Source organism: Hemiscyllium ocellatum, chromosome 2, assembly GCF_020745735.1.
Source record: "Hemiscyllium ocellatum isolate sHemOce1 chromosome 2, sHemOce1.pat.X.cur, whole genome shotgun sequence".
NCBI classification, from domain to species: Eukaryota; Metazoa; Chordata; class Chondrichthyes; order Orectolobiformes; family Hemiscylliidae; genus Hemiscyllium; species Hemiscyllium ocellatum.
The window spans coordinates 98,654,421-98,673,441 of record NC_083402.1 but is presented as its reverse complement, the minus strand read 5'-3'; the positions used below and the strand labels follow the sequence as shown (position 1 = coordinate 98,673,441).

Below are 19,021 nucleotides of genomic sequence, written 5' to 3'. Positions count from 1 at the left end.
ACCATTGACCTCATCAGTGATGATTACCTCACAAGGAATAAGAAAGAATGTCCTCAACATACTTGGTCGATTAGGTTAAATTCCCTACAGAGTGGGGACAGGTTCTTCTGCCCAACACTGACTCTCCGAAGAGTAACCCACCCAGACCCATTTCCCTCTGACGAATGCACCTAACAGTATAGGTAATTTAGCACGGCCAATTCACCTGACCTGCACATCTTTGGACTGTGGGAGGAAACTGGAGCACCTGGAGGAAACCCACGCAGACTCAGGGAGAATGTGCAAACCCCACACAGACAGTCACCCAAGGTTGGAATCGAACCTGGGACCCTAGTGCTGCGAGGCAGCAGTGCTAACCACTGAGCCACCGTTCATTTGGCTCATTTTGATATAGTATCATTCTTTACTCTTTTCTCACTGGCATACAGGCACATTGGTATGCTGGGATACCAACTTCTTAATTATAACATGCTGTGACATTGATAACAACTTGAAGGCTAAAACAGTGAAGACTCACCAATGAAGGACTGATCTAAAAAGTCATGATCTGAACTATCAAAAACACAAAAAAGGAAGACATAAAACTGGAATTCGTACTCTCTTCTGCTACTACTGTTCATTATTCTCTTTTTGTACACTGGGAAAGAGCAAAGTTGCAGCTTGAAGAAATGAAACATTGTCTTCTCCATCAAAGAATTCCCCAGCTGTATCATGCACTACTACAGTGATGATGAGTGTTCTCCACCATCTCATCCAGCAATGAATCAGATAGATGAAAAGAAAATGAAGACTATTTTGAAGACTATTCTGAAGATGAAGGATTGATCATTTCCTTAATGTTGCTCATGCAAGAGTTTTTTTTGTCTGTAGGTACTGTGATATTTCCCCACTGTTCAGCTTCAACTGCTCTTGTCCAGATAATGACATCTCAGCAAGCCCTGCAGAAAGTATTATTTCACCATCTGCAACAATGGAATGAGGTTCAGGAAAATTAGAACTTCTTAGACATCAAGACTGGAAACCATAGGAAGCTTCTCTCTAGTATTATGAGCCCGGGACTTGATTAAAACTGTAACATTGATGTCAAACATATTCTCCACAAAAGCTCTGTTGGTGATAGGGAGGGCATCTGGTGTCAATACTTCTTCAGATACACTGTGACCACTGAAGCTCTTTTAAACACTTTAGATGTGGTGGATTTTTGCTTCTGCTGCAATGTGTTCATTTTTGTCAATTGTGCCATTTCTCATGTGTGAATCCCTGTCTGTTGTTTAACAGTGCAACGTGACTGCCATCTGCTGCAGCGGGTTCCCTTTATTCCAGACAAATCAGTACACAGATTTTCTGCTGAAATCCTTTTGTTTGCATTTACTGCATGAACAACTCCTTGGTGATTGCATGAAAATGCATCAGTTTAAATTGAGAATATATGTGATACAGAATATCCTTGAGAAACCTCGCTGAGGCTTAATGAGGCACCATGTCACACTGCAACGTGGATAAGTTACTCGCAGCAAGGTATGACTTCTGCTGAATCTCTTCAATTTCTAGCTGCATTAGGATTAGTGGGTGCTCTGGCGCTTTTAATGGAATTGTGACTCGCATTTTCACATGTCACATGACTCCATAATCTATTTATTCCTTTCTTCAATCCCTGCCTTTCTGTTTTGGTTGCTTGTTTTGCATCATGTTTCCAGAGTGAAATTCAAAGACTCCAGCAAACCTCATTGCTTTTCTTTTTAAAAAAATCCAGTCCTCTTCTTCAAGCTAACGGTGAGCTTCTAAGAGTTTTTCTTTTCCCATTTTGAGTCATAGAGACAGAGTCATATAGTATGGAAAGACACTTTGGTCCAACTGTCCAATCTGACCTAGTCCCATTTTGCATCATATCTCTCCGAACACTTCTATGTATATAGCCATCCAGATGCCTTTTAAATATTGTACTTGTACCCACCTCAACCACCCGCTGCATGAAAAAGTTACCCCTCAGGTCCTTTTTAAATCTTTCCCCTCTCATATTAAACCTATGCCCTCTAGTTTTGGCCATTCCCACCTTAGGAAAAACACCTTGTCTATTCATCCTATCCATGCCACTCATGATTTCATAAACCTCTATAAGGTCACCCCACCCCCCCCCACCTTCCCCCTCCAACACTTTAGGGAAAAATGCCCCCCAGCATACTCAGCCTCTCTCTTTAATTAAAACCCTCCAGTCCCAACAACATCGTTGTAAATCTTTTCTACACTCTCAACTTAAACAATATCCTTGTTATAGAAAAGTGGTCAGAAGTTCATGCAGTATTCTAAATGTGGCTTCACCAATGTCCTGTAAAGTCACAACAGGACATCTCAACTCTTACAATCAATGTTCTGTCCAATGAAGACAAGCCTGCCAAATGCCTTCTTTATCACCTTGCAACTCCACTTTCAAGAAACTATGCACCTACTCTGTTAGGTCTCTTTGTCTGCAAAACTCCCAAACCCCATCATTAACTGCACTGATTTGAAGGTGCTGGTGTTGGACTTGAGTGGACAAAGTTAAAAATCACATAACACCAGATTATAGTCTGACAGGTTTATTTGGAGACACTAGCTTTCAAAGCTATAAATTCTATGTCTTATGGTCCTGCTCCACACCACCTGATGAAGAAGCAAAGATCGAAAGCTAGTGCCTCCAAATAAATCTATTGGACTATAACCTGCAGTCCTGCTCTGGTTTGCCACTGCACTCTCATGGAATCTTTGTCTCTGTCCACTGCACCACGTATTTGGCATCATCTGCAAATTTACAAACTATGCCTCCTATATTCGCAATCATTTGTATGAATGATGCAAAACAGTAGAACATTGTGACACACATAGGCCTTCAATCTGAAAAGCAAACCTCAACACTTTTAAATGAAAGACAATAACAGAAAAAGCCAAGACTTATCCCTGGCACTGATGGAATAGGAACTACATTTCGAAACAAAAGAATAAAGCTTCCTCAACTTTGTTAATTGAAAATAAAAACCTTATTACGGTGGAATAAAGGACATTTGAGGGCTCGTCAACTTAGGTAGTGTGGGTTGAGGTTAGAAACAGGAAAGGAGAGGTCACCCATTGGGAGTTTTCTGTAGGCCTATGAATAGTTCCAGAGATGTAGAGGAAAGGATAGCAAACATAATTCTGGATAGGAGTGAGAGTAATAGGGTAATTGTTATGGGGCACTTTAACTTACCAAATATTGACTGGAAATACTACAGTTTAAGTACTTTCGATGGGTCATTTTTTGTCCGATGTGTGCAAGATGGTTTCCTGACACAATATGTAGACAAGCCAACAAGGGGAGAGCCACATCAGATTTGGTACTGGGTAATGAACCTAACCAGGTGTTAAATTTGGAGGTAGGTGAGCACTTTGGTGATAGTGACCATAATTTGATTTATTTACTTCAGCAATGGAAAGGGGTAAGTGTACATTGCAGAGCAAGAGTTATAGCTGGGGGAAAGGCAATTATGATGCGATTAGGCAAGATTTAGGATGCGTTGGATGAGGACAGAAACTACAGGGGATGGGCACAATTTAAATGTGGAACTTATTCAAGGAACAGCTACTGTGTGTCCTTGATAGTTATATACCTGTCAGGCGGGGATGAAGTGGTTGGGCGAGGGAGCATTGGTTTACTAAACAAGCTGAATTCTTTGTCAAGAAGAAGAAGCCGGCTTATGTTAGGATGAGACATAAAGGTTCAGTTAGAGCACTTCACAGTTACAAGTTAGCCAAGAAAGATCTTAAAAAAAAGAGCTAAAAAGAGCCAGGAGGGGACACGAGAAGTCATTGGCAGATAGGATCAAGAAAAAACCTAAAGTTTTTTATCGTAATATCAGGAGTAAAAGAATGACCAGAGAAAGATTAGGGCCAATCAAGGATAGTAGTGGGAAGTTGTACGAGGCGTATGAGGAGATAGGAGAAGTTCTAAATAAATATTACACTGGAAAAAGGCAATGTTGTCGAGGAGAATACTGAGATACAGGCTACCGGACTAGATGGGATTGAGGTTCACAAGGACGAGGTGTTAGCAATTCTGGAAAGTAGGTAAGTCCCCTGGGCCAGATAGGATTTATCCTAGGATTCTTTGGGAAGCCAAAGAGGAGATTGTAGAGCCTTTGGCTTTGAACTTCATGTTGTCATTGTCTGCAGAAATACTGCCAGAAGACTGGAGGATAGCAAATGTTGTTCCTTCTTCAAGAAGGGCAGTAGAGACAACCTTGGTAACTATAGATCAGTGAGTCTTAATTCTGTTGTGGGTCTCATCTAGAGAGGAACAAGTTGATTAGGGATAGTCAACGTAGTTTTCTGAAGGGTATGTTATGCCTCACAAACCTTATTGAACTCTTTGAGAAGGTGACCAAACAGGTGGATGAGGGTAAAGTGGTTAATGTGGTGTATACGGATTTCAGTCAAGCATTTGATTAGGTACCCCACAGTATGCTATTGCAGAAAATAAGGAGGAATGCGATTGAGGGTGATTTAGCAGTTTGGTTCAGAAATTGCCATAGTGAAAGAAGACAGAGCATGGTTGTTGATAGGAAATGTTCATCTTGGAGTTCAGTTGTTAGTGATGTACTGCAAGGATCTGTTTTGGGGCCAGTGCTGTTTGTCATTTTTATAAATGACCCAGGTAAGGGTGTAGAAGAATGAGTTAGTAGATTTGCAGATGACACGCAGGTCGATAGAGTTGTGGATAGTGCTGAAGGATGTTCTAGGTTCCAGTGGGACATAGATAAGCTGCAGAGCTGGGCTGAGTGGTAGCAAATAAAGTTTAATGCAGAAAAGTGTGAGGTGATTCATTTTGGAAAGAGCAACAGGAATAAAGAGTACTGGGCTAAAGGTAAGATTCTTGGTAGTGTAGATGTGCAAAGAGATCTTCATGTCCATGCACATAGATCCCTGAAGGTTGCCACCCAGGTTGATAGGGTTGTTAAGAAAGCATACAGTGTGTTCACTGTTATTGGTAGTGGGATTGAATTTTGGCGCCACGAGGTCATGCTGCAGCTGTACAAAACTCTGGTGCAGCTGCACTTGGAGTATTGGGTACAGTTCTGGTCATGGCATTATAAGAAGGATGTGGAAATTTTGGAAAGGGTTCAGAGGAGATTTACTGAGATGTTGGTATGGAGGGAAGATGTCATGAGGAAAGGCTGAAAGACTTGAGGTTGTTTCCATTAGAGAGAAGGAGGTTGAGAGGCGATTTAACTGAGACATATAAGATAATCAGAGGATTAGATAGGATAGACAGTGAAAGCCTTTTTCCTCGGATGGTGATGGCTAGCACAAAGGGACATAGCTTTAAATTGAAGGGTAATGGTTATAGGACAGATGTCAGAGGTAGTTTCTTTACTCATAGTAGGGGCGTGGAATGCATTTAAGTGGTCATTGGATAAACATATGGATGGAATGGAGTAGTGTCGATATTTAGGCTTCAGATTGCCACAGGTCAGCGCAACATTGAGGGCTGAAGGGCTTATTCTGAGTTGTAATATTTTTTATTCTACATCTTCCAGCACGGTGCTGAGTTGAGTTGAAAGTGCCCTGGCGAAGATTTTGTAATCTGTGCTGAGGAAGGAGCCCAGATACCAAATCTTTAACAATGGATATCTCCCATCATAGACAATGGAGTGACGACTGCCCCGAGAAAATCTCTCTAGCTGCAATACATTCCTCCCGGACCCATGCATTGTTGACCCTTGGGACATTCCAGAATGCCCTGAAGAACTCCATGGTCAGCCCGTCCAGCCCGTGGGACTTGCCCCTGGAAAGACAGTCAAGGACGCTGATAAAATCCTCCAAACTCAGAGGGACATCGAGACTTTCAGCATCTTTGGGGCTGACCCACGGCAAGTTCTCCCACAGAACCTTGTGAGCTTCCTACCTGGACAGATCTGGAGAGAAGAGAGCCATATAATAAAACTACCCTTTGGCCCTCTTGCCTTCTGGACTCGAGTTAAGTGATCTGTCAACGCTAGCAGCACAAGGAGCTGCTGGTGGATCCCATGCCTTTTTTCACAGTGAGTAGAAGGTGCAGCTGCAGTTGAGATTCCAAAGGAACTGGACCTGTGATCTGATGTACTTAACCCATGACTCAACATGATTCAGATCCTGGAGCATGGCCTTCGTCTCCTTTATGCCTCCATAGGGCTGAATCCACATCGGGCTGAGTTGTTACTCCACATCGAGTACCTCCTTATTCAACTCTTTGATCCTAGATTTCCATTTCTTCACACACAAACTGCTGACAGAAAACACAGACATGAGTCTTACCATAGCTAAAGGAAGGGAAGACCTCCCCCTCCCCATGCTTCCTTCTCTAGCCAGTCCAGAAGTGGGTTTTTAAAGTGCAAGTATGCCCAACTTCACCCTGGTGCTGAATGGAATGAGCTCCGTCCACACAAGATTGTGATTGGAAAACGGCACTTGCCATGTGGAGGCTTCAGAACACAGGAGGTGTACAGGTGGTAATGTAGAGTCAGTCAATTCTGGACCCTTTGACTCCAGGTCACAAAGGTGATGGAAATGCAATCAGGATGAAGATTTCGCCTCATATCTACCAAGTAAAAGATCTTAACCAAGTCCATTAACATCACCACTGATGCTGAGCTCTTCTGGGAAATGCCATCATCCTGCCTCTTGACGGTGCAATTGAAATCTTCTTCAAGAAGGATGAATGCTTCCCCACTGATGAAGCTAAAAAGAGAAGACACTTCTTCAAAGAAGCACGTCAGCTCAGATTCCATCCATGATGCATGTACATCCATGAAGTGAAGCACCATACCTCTGAAACGAACGTGAATTAGAGCAGATTGTAGCTCCTCCCTGACCCAAAGAATCTCTGGCTGGGGAAAAAAACAGGCAATACGATAGCCACCTTGAAGAACTGCAGGCCAGGTGACTCTTGAAGACCCTTTCCTGCTGCTCCAGGAGCCACATAGTATGGGTTTTTTGCAGGAGGCTCATTGTATACTCTCTTTCCCAGAGAGTGAGAGGACATGAAATCTGCCTGTTGCCAATGATGTTGAGGCGAGCTACGGATGTCTACATGGCTGCAGTATGTCCCATCACTGCCAGTTAAAACAATGGAAACCAGCTCACTGAGCTGGAGAGGGGTGTATGTGGAGGGGGTGGGGCGGTGGGGGGGAGGGGGAATGGGGAGTGGAGGTTTAATTCTCCTCCACTCCCCCAGGACGCTGCAAAGGAAACCGTTTCCACTCCCGGGGCTGTCAATAACTAACGAGGAAACAAGTTCAGAATTCCATCGGTCCATAGCTAACTGGATGCAAAAATAATTTGATTGAACATACAAGAGTACAAATGGGCCCTTTTGCCAATGATGCTGTGCCTAACATGACACAAATTAAATTAATCTCTTCTGTCCTGCACTTGATCCAAATCCCTCCATTCCTTGTATATTCATGTGCTGATCTAAAATTCGTTTAAACACCCCCATCGTTTCTGCCTCCTCACCACTCTGGCAGCTCGTTCCAGACTCCTATCAGTCTCTGTGTAAAATCTTTGCCCCTCACGTCGCCTTTGAACTTTACCTTTCTCACCTATAATGCATGCCCCTAGTTTTAGACATTTCAACTCTGGAGAAAAGATTTCCTCTCAACCTTCACCGCTCCAGAGAAAATACAGAATTTTTCTAGCCTCCCCTTATAAGTCATGCCCTCTAATCCAGGCAGCATCCTTGTAAATATTTTCTGAAGCCTCTCCAAAGCCTCCACATCCTTTCTGTAATGTGGTGACCAGAAGTAAATGCAATATTCTAAGTGTGGCCCAACCAAAGTCTTGTATAGCTGATTCTTGTAATCAATTCACCAACCAATAAAGGCCTTCATTACCACTCTACTGACTTGCATGGCCATTTTCAGGGAGCTATGGACTTGAACCCCAAGATCCCTCTGTATATCAATACTGTTCATGGTCCTGCCATTAACTGGAAAAGTTTCCTGAACGTTTGATTTCCCAAAGTGCAGTACCTCACACTTACATGGATTAAACGCCATCTGCCATTTCTCTGCCCATACCCACTGGATCATTTGACAACTTTCTACACGATCCACAACTCCACCAATCTTTGTGTCATCTGCAAACTTACTAATTTATCCATCTACATTTTTATCCAAATAATTAATATATATCCCAACAGTATTGCATGGATCCCTGCCAAACACCACTTGACATGGACCTCCAGCCTGGAAAAACACCCTTTAACTTCTACGTGTAAAGCAATTCTGAATCCACATGGCCAAGTCACCATGGATCCCATGCATCTTTGGGGAAGAGGGAGAGATGGAGATGGAGAGGTGGGAGAGGGGCTGCGGAGCAGAAAAATTGAATGGCACGGTGGCTCAGTGGTTAGCACTGCTGCCTTACAGCACCAGGGTCCCAGGTTCAATCCCAACCTTGGGTGACTGTGTGGAGTTTGCACATTGTCCTTGTAGGTTTCCTCTGGGTGCTCCAGTTTCCTCCCACAGTCCAAAGATGTGCTGGTCGGGTGATTTTGCTATGCTAAATTGCTCATAGTGATAGGTGCATTAGTCAGAGGGGAATGGGTCTGGGTGGGTTATTCTTCGGAGATTTGGTGTGGACCGGTTGGGCAGAAGGGCCTGCTTCCACACTGTAAGGAATCTAATCTAATCCTGAATATAGAACAGAGTTGCTAAAGAGAAAGAGGAAGATAATGTTGTGCAGAAGGACAAAGGGGTCGCAGTTTTGGGGGGGGATCAGTATTGAAGGGGTGGAGAGAATTGGATGGTTGAAGGAGAGATGGGGTGTCCACGTTGAATGGGAACCTTGAGGAAAGGAGCGCTAAATTGGAAGAGGGTTAATCACGTTGGGTAAGGAAGTGAGTGAGTAGGACAATGTGGGAGAGGGACATCATTTGGGTGCGGAGAGGGAAGGAGTGAGTGAGTGAGGATGTCAAGGGGAGGGGAGAGGAGGAGCCTCGCTGCTTGCGGAGCGGACGAGAGGTGAGGCGACGGTGCGTCATTCGGAGCGGAGCGAACGGGAGGTAATTACAGTGGCGGAGTTGAGGGAATGGCTGTGGCAAAGTGGCTCCGGGAGTACCTGAACTGGGGCAGGCACAAGGGGCGTAACTCTCCTCGGGCAGTGAAGTCGGAGTCTGGGGGCCGGGAAGGGCTCAGCGGGACTCCAGCTCGGGCGGACACCGAGCTTATGCTCAGAGCTTACCGGCTGCAGAAAGAGCAAGACTTTGAGGATCCTTACAGCGGTCGGCAGGCGTTCAGCCTGCGGAGAGTAAGGGCTGCCTGGCACAGCCAACTGCCCGAAGAGCCGCCCTTATACCGCAGCAACAGTGAGAGAGCTAAAACTGGCAACTGCAACTCCTCAAAACATCGGCTCATTAAAGTGGACCCTCCCTCCCCGGCACACAGCGAAACCATGAGCTGGAGCCACAGCAGTAACTGCAAGAAAGTGCAAAAACCCCAGCACAACAACGTCAAGAAAGTACAGAAAGCCCAGCATAACGACCTTCAGAAAGACACGGTGAGTCACACTTCGCAGTTTGTCAGCTGCTGTCCTGTGGACTCGATTGTTACACAGTTAATTTCACTACTTTTCTCCCCTTAATGTCAGCACATTCTTAAATATGTCGACCACGTATTCTCCACCTCCAAAATGCTTTTCATAATATTTGTAAACAAAAACATTTAACTTGAATGTTACGGCATTTGTAGGAATTCTTTCACCAAGACAACATTCGATTGTAATATTTGCAAGTACTTTTTAAACATCGAGGTCTGCCTTCATTTGGCACCAATATTTCTGGACTGAGCTGGGCCGTTGTCTTCCTACAAATCCTTGATGAAACAGTGAATCATTTTTGGAGCTGACATTTCACTTTGGCAGGGTGTGAACGACTTTTGTGCCAGTTGTTCCCCACCCCCTCATTTTTCCATGTGATATTGAGCAAAGATTTTGAAACGCAGAGTGATTGCCATTACGGATTGATGCAGCAAAAATATCAACTGCAAGGAGAGGGTTATACGACCACAAGTCATAGGAGCAGTTATTAGGCCATTCAGCCCATCGAGTCTGCTCTCCCATTCAATCACTGCTGATAGGTTTCTAAACCATTCTCCTGTGTTCTCCCTGTAACCCTTGATACTTAAGAACTTACTTAACTCAGTCTTAAATATACTCAATGACCTGACCTCCACAGCCTTCTGTGGCAATGAATTGCATTGGTTCACTATTTTCTGGCTGAAGATGTTTCTCATTATCTCTGTTCTAAAAGGCCTTCCCTTTACCTGAAGTCTGTGCCCTCCAGGCCCTGGTCTCACCTTCCAATGGAAACACCTTCCCAACATCTACTTTGCCTCGGCCATTCAGTATTCTGCATGTTGCAATTAGAACCCCCCTCATCCTTCTAAACTCCAGAGAGTACAGACCCAGAGTCCTTAAAAGTTCCTCAACATTAAACTTTTCATTCCTGGGACCATTCTCGTGAAGCTCCTCTGAACATGCTCCAAGGCCAGTACCACCTTCCTGAGATATGAGGTCCAAACTGCACTCAGTATGTCAAATGTGGTCTGACCAGAGCCTTATAGAGCTTAGAAGTACAGCCCTGCTTTTATACTCAAGTCCTCTCAAAATAAATATCATTGTTGCATTTGCCTTACTAACTACTAACCCAACCTGCAAGTTTACCTTAAGAGAATCCTGGATTAGAACTCTCAAGTCTCTTCACACTTCAGACTCCTGAATTTTCCCCCCACTTAGAAAGTAACCATGCCTTTATTCTTATTCCTAAAGTGCATGACCCCACATTGTACTCCATCTGCCATTTTTTCCCCACTCTCCTAATCTGTCCAAATCTTTCTGCAGCATCCCTGCCCACTCAATGCTACCTGTCCCTCTGCCTATTTTCGTATAGTCTGCAAACTTAGCCAATATGGCCTCAATTCCTTCATCTAGATCATTAATGTTTAAAGTGAAAAGTTCTGATCAGAATGCTGAGAATTGTCCTGAGAAGGACCTTTTTATCTCCACTCTCTGCTTTCTGCCAGACAGCCAAGCTTCTATCCAAGCTAGTACCTTGCCTTGACTATATGCCCCTTATCTTACGCAATAGCATCCTGTGTGGCACCTTGTCAAAGGCCTTCTTGCGGTTCAGGTAGATAACGTTCATTGGCTCTCCTTGGTCTATCTAACCTGCTCGTTACATCGTCAAAGAATTGTAGAAGATGTGTCAGTCATAACCTCCCCTTGATGAAACCATGCTGACTTTGCCTTATTTAGCCATACACATCTTTCACAATGGATTCTAGGATCTTATCCATGAGCAAGTTTAAGCTAATCAGACTGTAATTTTCTGTCTTTTGCCTTACTCCCTTTTTAAACAGGGGTGTTATGTTAGCAATTTTTCAGTCCTTTGGGACCCTCCCTGATGCCCACATCCCATGAAGAATAAAAAAAATTACTCTGATCAATGAAATGCTGATCAATTATCAGCCCTGTTGGTTTGCTCCCTTCACTCATGCCAACATCTGATTTCCCTTGCAATGTCATTATTACATCTTGCTCTATTGCAACTAGAGGTTTCCTGATTATTTATAAAACATAAGCCAAGATTTCAGTCTGTAAATCAACTGTCCACTGTTCGTATGGAAGGTAACTTATAGACTAGTGAGCCTTGCGTCAGTTTTAGAAAAAGTTTTGGAAAGGAGAGAGGATTTATAAGCATCTAGCAGGCAACAATTTGATTGAAAATTGTCAACATGGATTCGTCAAGGTCAGGTCGTGTCTCTCAAACCTCATTGAGTTTTTTGAGCAGGTGACCAAGCATATGGAAGAAGGTAGGGCAGTTGATGTGGTGTACATTGACTTCAATAACCATTTAAGGTTCCACATGATAGCTGCACATTTTCTCCAATAGCCTATGGGATTGAAGGTGATTTAGCAGTTTGGATTAAAAACTGACTTTCTGTAAGAAGGCAACGAGTGCTGGTTGATGGAATATATTCAGCCTGGAGTCTGGTTACTAGTGGTGTGCCACAAGGATCTGTTATGGGACCATTGCTGTTTGTCATTTTTAGAAATGACTTGGATACAGGCATAGGTGGATGGGTTAGTAAGTTTGCAGATGATACTAAAGTCAGTGGAGTGGTGGACAATGTGGAAGAATGTTGCAAGGAGACTTGGATAAACTGCAGAATTGAGCTGAAAGGGGCAAATGGAGTTCAGTGCAGATAAATGTGAGGTGATTTACTTTGGAAAGAATAACAGGAAGGTAGAATCCTGGATCAATGTAAAGATTCTTTGTTGTGTGGATGTGCAGAGGGATCCATGTACATAGATCCCTGAAAGTTGCCACTCAGGTTGATAGTGCATTTAAGAAGGCATACAGTGTGTTAGGTTTTCTTGGTAGAGGGATTGAGTTCCGGGGTTGTGATGTCATGCTGCAACTGTACAAAACTCTAGTGTGGACTCACTTGGAGAAGAGTGTGCAGTTCTGGCCACTCCATTACAGGACAGACGTGGAAGCATTGGAAAAGGTACAGAGGAGATTTACCAAGAGGCTGCCTGATGGACTTTGGTCTATTCTCATTGGAGAGAAGAAGGCTAAGAGGGGATTTAATAGAGACATACAAGATGATCAGAGGATTAGGTAGGATGGACAGTGAGAGTCTTTTTCCTAGGGTGATATCTGCTTGTACAAGCATGCATAGCTGCAAATTGAGGGGTGATAGATTTAAGACAGATGTCAAAGGCAGGTTGTTTACTCAGAGTGGTAAGGGCATGGAATGCCCTACCTACCAATGTAGTCAGCTCAGCCACATTTAGGGGTGTTTAAATAGTCCTTGGATAAGCATATGGATGATGATGGGATAGTGTAGGGTGATGGGCTTAGATTAGTTCACAGGTCGGCGCAAGGGCCAAAGGGCCTGTTCTGCGCTGCATTGTCCTATGTTCTATGTTTAGGTTCTCTTTGATTGGAGATGATCATTGCACTTATATGTATGAATGTTACTTGCTACTAATCACTCCTGAACATATTCCATGTTTTACTGCAAACATGCATTCCTTGATTAGCTGTGAAGTTGCATTTGTCAAAGCATAAGTTATATGAGTGGGAAGATTATTAGGCTACAGCAGAATACTGTGCAGTTCTGGTCACCACATTATAGGAAGGATGTGACCACACTGGAGAGGGGTCAGAAAAGATGTATGAACATGTTGCCTGGGATACAATATCTTAGCTATGAAGTGAGGCTTAATTAGTAAGGGTAGTTTTCTTTTGGAGCATATAAGGTTAAGGAAGGATCTGATAAAGGTGTATAAGATTGTGAGAGGTATGGGAAGAGTGAATAGAAAGCAGCTGTTTTCCTTAATTGAAGACTCAGTAACCAGGGGCATAAATTTAAGGTGAAAGGCAGGAGGACAAAAAGGTAAGGGACTACACGATGAATTGTATCCTGGGAAGCACTGAGGATCAGAGAGACCTTGATGTGCGCACACTGGTCTCTTAAGGTATCAAAACAAGTTGGTAAAGTTGTTCAGCAGGCAAGTGCTGAAGGGTATAAGCTTATGCCCGAAACATCAACACTCCTGCTCCTTTGATGCTGCCTGACGTGTTGCGCTTTTCAAGCAACACCCTTCTTGACTCTGACTCTCCAGCATCTGCAGTCCTCACTTTCTCCAAGTCGAATACTTGGCTTTCGTAGTCGAGGCATAGTGTTTAAGAACAGGGAGGGGTTGTTTGAGATTCCACTACCCTTGGTACAAAAGATTTTCCTCATATCTCAATTTAAATCATCTGTTCCTTGCCTTAAATCTATGCCCCGTGGTCTTTCTTCCCTTGATCAAGTGAAAAATTTTATTTCTATTTATGCCCCTCATAATTTTATATATTTTAAGCATGCTCCCTTTTAATGTCCTCTGTTCTACGCAAAACAACCCTAGTTTGTCCAATCTTTCTTCATAACTGAACCACTACAGCTCAGGCAAAATCCTGGTAAATTTCCTCCACCCCCTTCTCCAGTGCTATCCTATAATGTAAATCCCAGGGCAGCACACCATACTCTAGCAATAGCCTAACCAACATTTTGTTCATTTCCAGCACAACTTCCCTGCTCTTAAGCTGTGTCTTGGCTAATAAAGACGAACATACCTTAACCATTTTATCCACCTGCCTTAAGAGCTTAAGGGATGGTGTACGTGCACATCAAAATCTTCCCATGGTCCACACATTTGTCACGTATTCGCTGGACTGTTTTGTCCTATTTGTTCTTGTTTTTTTCTCCACTTTATAGCTTTTGTTCCAATCCTACAGTGTCATTAAAAGCATTAAAATTAACATTGGGATTCAATCATAAGAGGAATATACAGACATTTCTGTAACCCATAAACAAAATTCAGAAAGGTGTGTTGTCTCCCTGGTTCTAAGGTCAGGTATATCCCAAAGCATCGGCATAATATTCTAGAGGGTGTGGGTGAACAGCCAGTGGTTGTGGTCCACACTGGTACAATTAACATAGTTAAATGAAAAAAGGATGAGGTCCTACAAACAGAATACAGAGGAACCTCGAATAGTGGAATCACAGGTAGATAGGATAGTGAAGAAAGTGTTTGGTATGCTTTCCTTTATTGGTCAGAGTACTGAGTACAGGTCATGTTGCGGCTGTACAAGGCATTGATTAGCCCAGTGTTGGAATATTGCGTGCAATTCTGGTCTCCTTCCTAATGGAAAGATGTTGTGAAACTTGAAAGGGTTCAGAAAAGATTTACAAGGATGTTGCCAAAGTTGGAGGGTTTGAGTTATTGGGAGAGGCTGAACAGGCTAGGGCAGTTTGTCCTGGAGCGTTGGAGGCTGAGGGGTGATCTGATAGAGGTTTACAAAATTATGAGGGGCATGGATGGGATAAATAGGCAAAGACTTTTCCCTGGGGTGGGGGTGGAGGGGGGGGTCCAGAACTAGAGGTTTAGGGTGAGGGGGGAAAGATATAAAAGAGACCTACAGAGCTACTTTTTCATGCAGAGGATAGTACGTGTATGGAAAGAGCTGCCAGAGGAAGTGGTGGAGGCTAGTACAATTGTAAAATTTAAAATGCGTCTGTATAGATATATGAATAGGAGGGTTTGGCGGGATATGGGCCAGTTGCTGGCAGGTGGGACGAGATTGAGTTGGGATATCTGGTCAGTTTGGACGAGTTGGACCAAAGGGTTTGTTTCGGTGCTGTATATCTCTGACTCTGTGCCTCTATTACTCTATCTGGACGAGATGGACGGGCACTATTTTGTTTGGTTAATTGATTTTCTTCTGGGGCTCGCAGTGTTCTGTGAAGTCTGCTCCCTGTTCAGGAGGCTAGGCAGCAGTACATTGCATGTGAGACCCCGCCCATCCCCCACCCCCAACCCTGTCCAACAGCGGCTCCCATCCACTTTCACCCCGCCCGCCCCCAACCCTGTCCAACACCGCCCCCTCCGCCTGCCCTCCCCCAACCTCATCTGCATCCCCGCACGCCCCCCCCACTCTCTCACACTCACTCTCTCACACTCACTCTCTCACACTCACTCTCTCACACTCACTCTCTCACACTCACTCTCTCACACACTCTCCACACTGGGGATTATCCTAGTGAACTGCCTCCAATGAAAAAATATCTTTCCCTAAATAAGGGGACCAAAACTACTCTCAGATATGGTGTCATTAGTATCTTGTACAGTTGCTAAAGGACCTCCCTACTCTACTCCAACCCTCTTGAATTAAGGGCCAACATTCCATTAACCTTTCTGATTACCTGATGCTTACTTTCTATGTTTTGTGCACAAGTACCCTCAAGTTTCTTGTTGCCACTTTCTGCTGTGTTTTTTTTAAATAACATTCTATTATTAGACAGAGGGATGGGAGCAACATTAGACCACTCGGCCCATTGAGTTTGTTCAGCCATTCGGTTTTGGCTGATATTTCTCAAACTCATTCTCCTGCCTTCTCCCTGGCATCATTCATCCCTTCTTTTGTTTTCCTTTCCAAATGAACAACTTCACATTTTCCATTGGCAAACTGACACACTTTGAATAGTAGTTATGTTGGATTCATGCAGTGCAAAAAAAGGCCTTCAAACTATGGATTCTGGATTAGTGGTGATGGAAGAACACAGCATGTTGCCTGAACTGCTGTGCTCTTTCAGCACCACTAATCCAGAATCTGGTTTCCAGCATCTGCAGACATTGTTTTTTAACCTAGTTGACTTCAATGTATGGAGTCTGAAGCCATTTGTATATTCCTCTCTCAGCTTGCCTTTCTGCCTAATTTAGTGTTGTCTGCAAATTTGGTTAGAGTACATTCATTTCCTCCTTACACATCATTAATATGCATTGTAAACCGTTGCAGTTCTCATGCTAATCTCTGGAATTCCGATTGTCACTGGTCACCAATCTTATTGCTGTTTCTTCCCTACTCTGTGGCCTAACCAACATCTTACACAACTCAAGCATAACCTTCCTGCACTTAAACTCTATGCATTAACTGATAAAGACATGTATCCCCTATGCTTTCTTAAAAAAGTAGTGGAGAGACACAACATTGTCTCTCTGAACCTCATGCTTCCCCGGGTCCTACTGTTTCACATATTGTTTGTCTTGCCCAAGTGCATCACCTTACAGTTATCTGCAGTGAGTTCCATTGAGCAATAATTAGTCCACCTGACTATCCTCCTCCAATCTAAAGCTGTCCTCCATACTACTTACCATCCTACCAATTTTTGTCATCCATAAATTTGCTGATCAACTCTCCCACATTCAACTTTGAATTACTCATTTAACCCAGAAAAGGAATGGATCCAGATACTGATCCCTCACTGGACAAAGTTTCCAGACACAGAAACACTACTTTACCATTACCCTTTGCTTCCCCCTCCGAGCCAGTTGTGGATACAATTAGCCAAATTCTTTTGGATGCTGTGGATTCTTAATTTCACAATCAGTCTCCCATGTGGAATATTATCAAAAGTCCTGCTGAAGTACAAGTAGACTACATCAAATGCATTGCCTTCCTCTAAACACCTAAGTATTCCTTCAAAAAAGTCAATTGAGATCGTCGTGCACTACTTCCCCTTCACAAAACTATGTTAATTGTTTTGATTAATTTCTATCTCTACAATTGACAATCCTGCTGCCTGACCTGCTGTGCTTTTCCAGCACCACACTAGTCTGCTTTTTGGAGCATGTTGGCCCTATACTGTTCGGATATAGACATACCAAAAAGTATCAACTCTGACCAATTCATACCTGATCTCATTAAACTCAGCCTTCCCCTAATTGCAGACTTTGATTTCAGCCCCATCCTTGTCCTTTTCTATCACAGTCTTAAATCCAATGGAGTTATGATTACTGTCTGCAAAATGCTGTCCCTTGATACTTGAACAACTCACCTGCTTTCTTCCTTCATTACCTAATATTAAAATCCAGGGCAGTCCCTCTCTTGTAGGGTTTTCTATATATTGGCTTAAAAAGCTGAACTGGATGCACTTTAAGAATTCTGTTCCCTCTAAGCCTTTGACACTGTGGAGTGATATCTATTTGGGATTAGTAGTCACAGTCCAGGGGATGTAACTGACTGGGCAGGTGTGGGAGTGGTGAGTCGTAGGCTCTGTTTAACAGTGATCCTGGAGTTAGAAAAGGTTTAATATCTGTAAACATTTTCTGAGTGTCTATGAAGCTTAAATGATTTGGGACCTTCTGAATTCTGATTGTAATGGATATTTTTTGAAGGATTCCAGATACTGATTACCCATCTGAATCTTCAGTTTCCCAGTTTGTTCCAGTAGAATCTGTTTTGTATGGGATTCTGTGATGCACAACCACAGTCAGCTCTGGCCCAGCAACTCTGTGGACATGGAAGTAGCTGGACTAATACGTCATAAATAAACACTTGAATCCCATGCTTTCTTGAATGAAGTTGTTAGTTTTCCAAATGACCTTCTGACAGTTAAAAAAAAAAGTAGACCTGAACAGAACTAATCTGTTTTAGGTCTACTTTAAAATCAAAATTCCCAAAATAATGATATAAATCTTTATCACATTGGTCATATAAAATTTGCAGACATGATATTCACTGTAATTAAATCAAGAGATTAAATGAATGATGTAAAATGACTGCTACAAGAACTCCTTCAAAGTTGCATTTGCAGGTATAATCAGAAAAGGTGACCAGACTTGCAGGTTGTATCAGAGGTCAAGCAAACAGACTGCATTTATTGGAAACTTATGGCTAGAAGCCAAGCAAATGATGCAATGACTTTCATCAGTGCCTGGCGGATGTGACCATCCCATATTGCAACATTCTTTCAGCACAGTAACCTTTACAAGTAACGATCTTATTTGCAGGGCAGAAGAAGTGGTATGCAAATTGATCTCATTTTTCAACAACAACTAAAATACACAAACTAGATATGACTGTGATACTTGTATGCATACTTTCACTTGGGTGTGTTTCATCATAAGCTTTGGACTTCTCTAGCAAGAGTGGTAATAAATTATTTTTGAAGTGTTTAGTCTGAGTATATTATAACTTGCAGATTCCATCAACTATTTTTTTGGAAAGGTGTAGATATAGAGTTGTATGAAATTTAATGGGTATGGCCTTTACAATCAATTCTGTAGCGTGTTTTAGTTTCAGAACTCTGTGTAATTTTATTCCAGTTAAATGGGAGTGGTGGAGGCATAGTGTCACTAGGCTAGCAATCAAGAAACCTTGGCCTTGTGTTCAATTCCCACCATAGCAGATGAAGAAATTTGAATTCACTAAAATACTCACCTGGCCTTAAATACATTGCCAATTGTTGTAATAATCCATTTGGTTCACTAATGTTGTTGGGGGAAAGAAATCTACCATCCTTACCTGGCCTGGGCTAAATGTAAGTCTAGAACCCCAGCAATGTGATTGGGTCTTACCTGCCCTCTGGGCAATTACTGATGGGCAATAAATGCTGGCCTACCATAGCTTTCATATTTATTT

General features: G+C 43.0%; 1 protein-coding gene across 2 annotated transcripts in view; it reads left to right on the top strand.

Annotated features, from left to right (window-relative positions):
- Positions 1-9,016: 9,016 nt before the first annotated feature.
- The window catches only part of LOC132828421 (SH2 domain-containing adapter protein F-like), a 247,918-nt gene continuing 237,913 nt past the window's right edge, over positions 9,017-19,021 (top strand). For both annotated transcript variants that reach the window (XM_060845517.1, XM_060845527.1), the window contains exon 1: positions 9,017-9,546. In XM_060845517.1, coding sequence (XP_060701500.1) covers positions 9,079-9,546 — 468 coding nt within the window. In that variant the 5' untranslated portion in view covers positions 9,017-9,078. The remainder of the gene's footprint in view (positions 9,547-19,021) is intronic.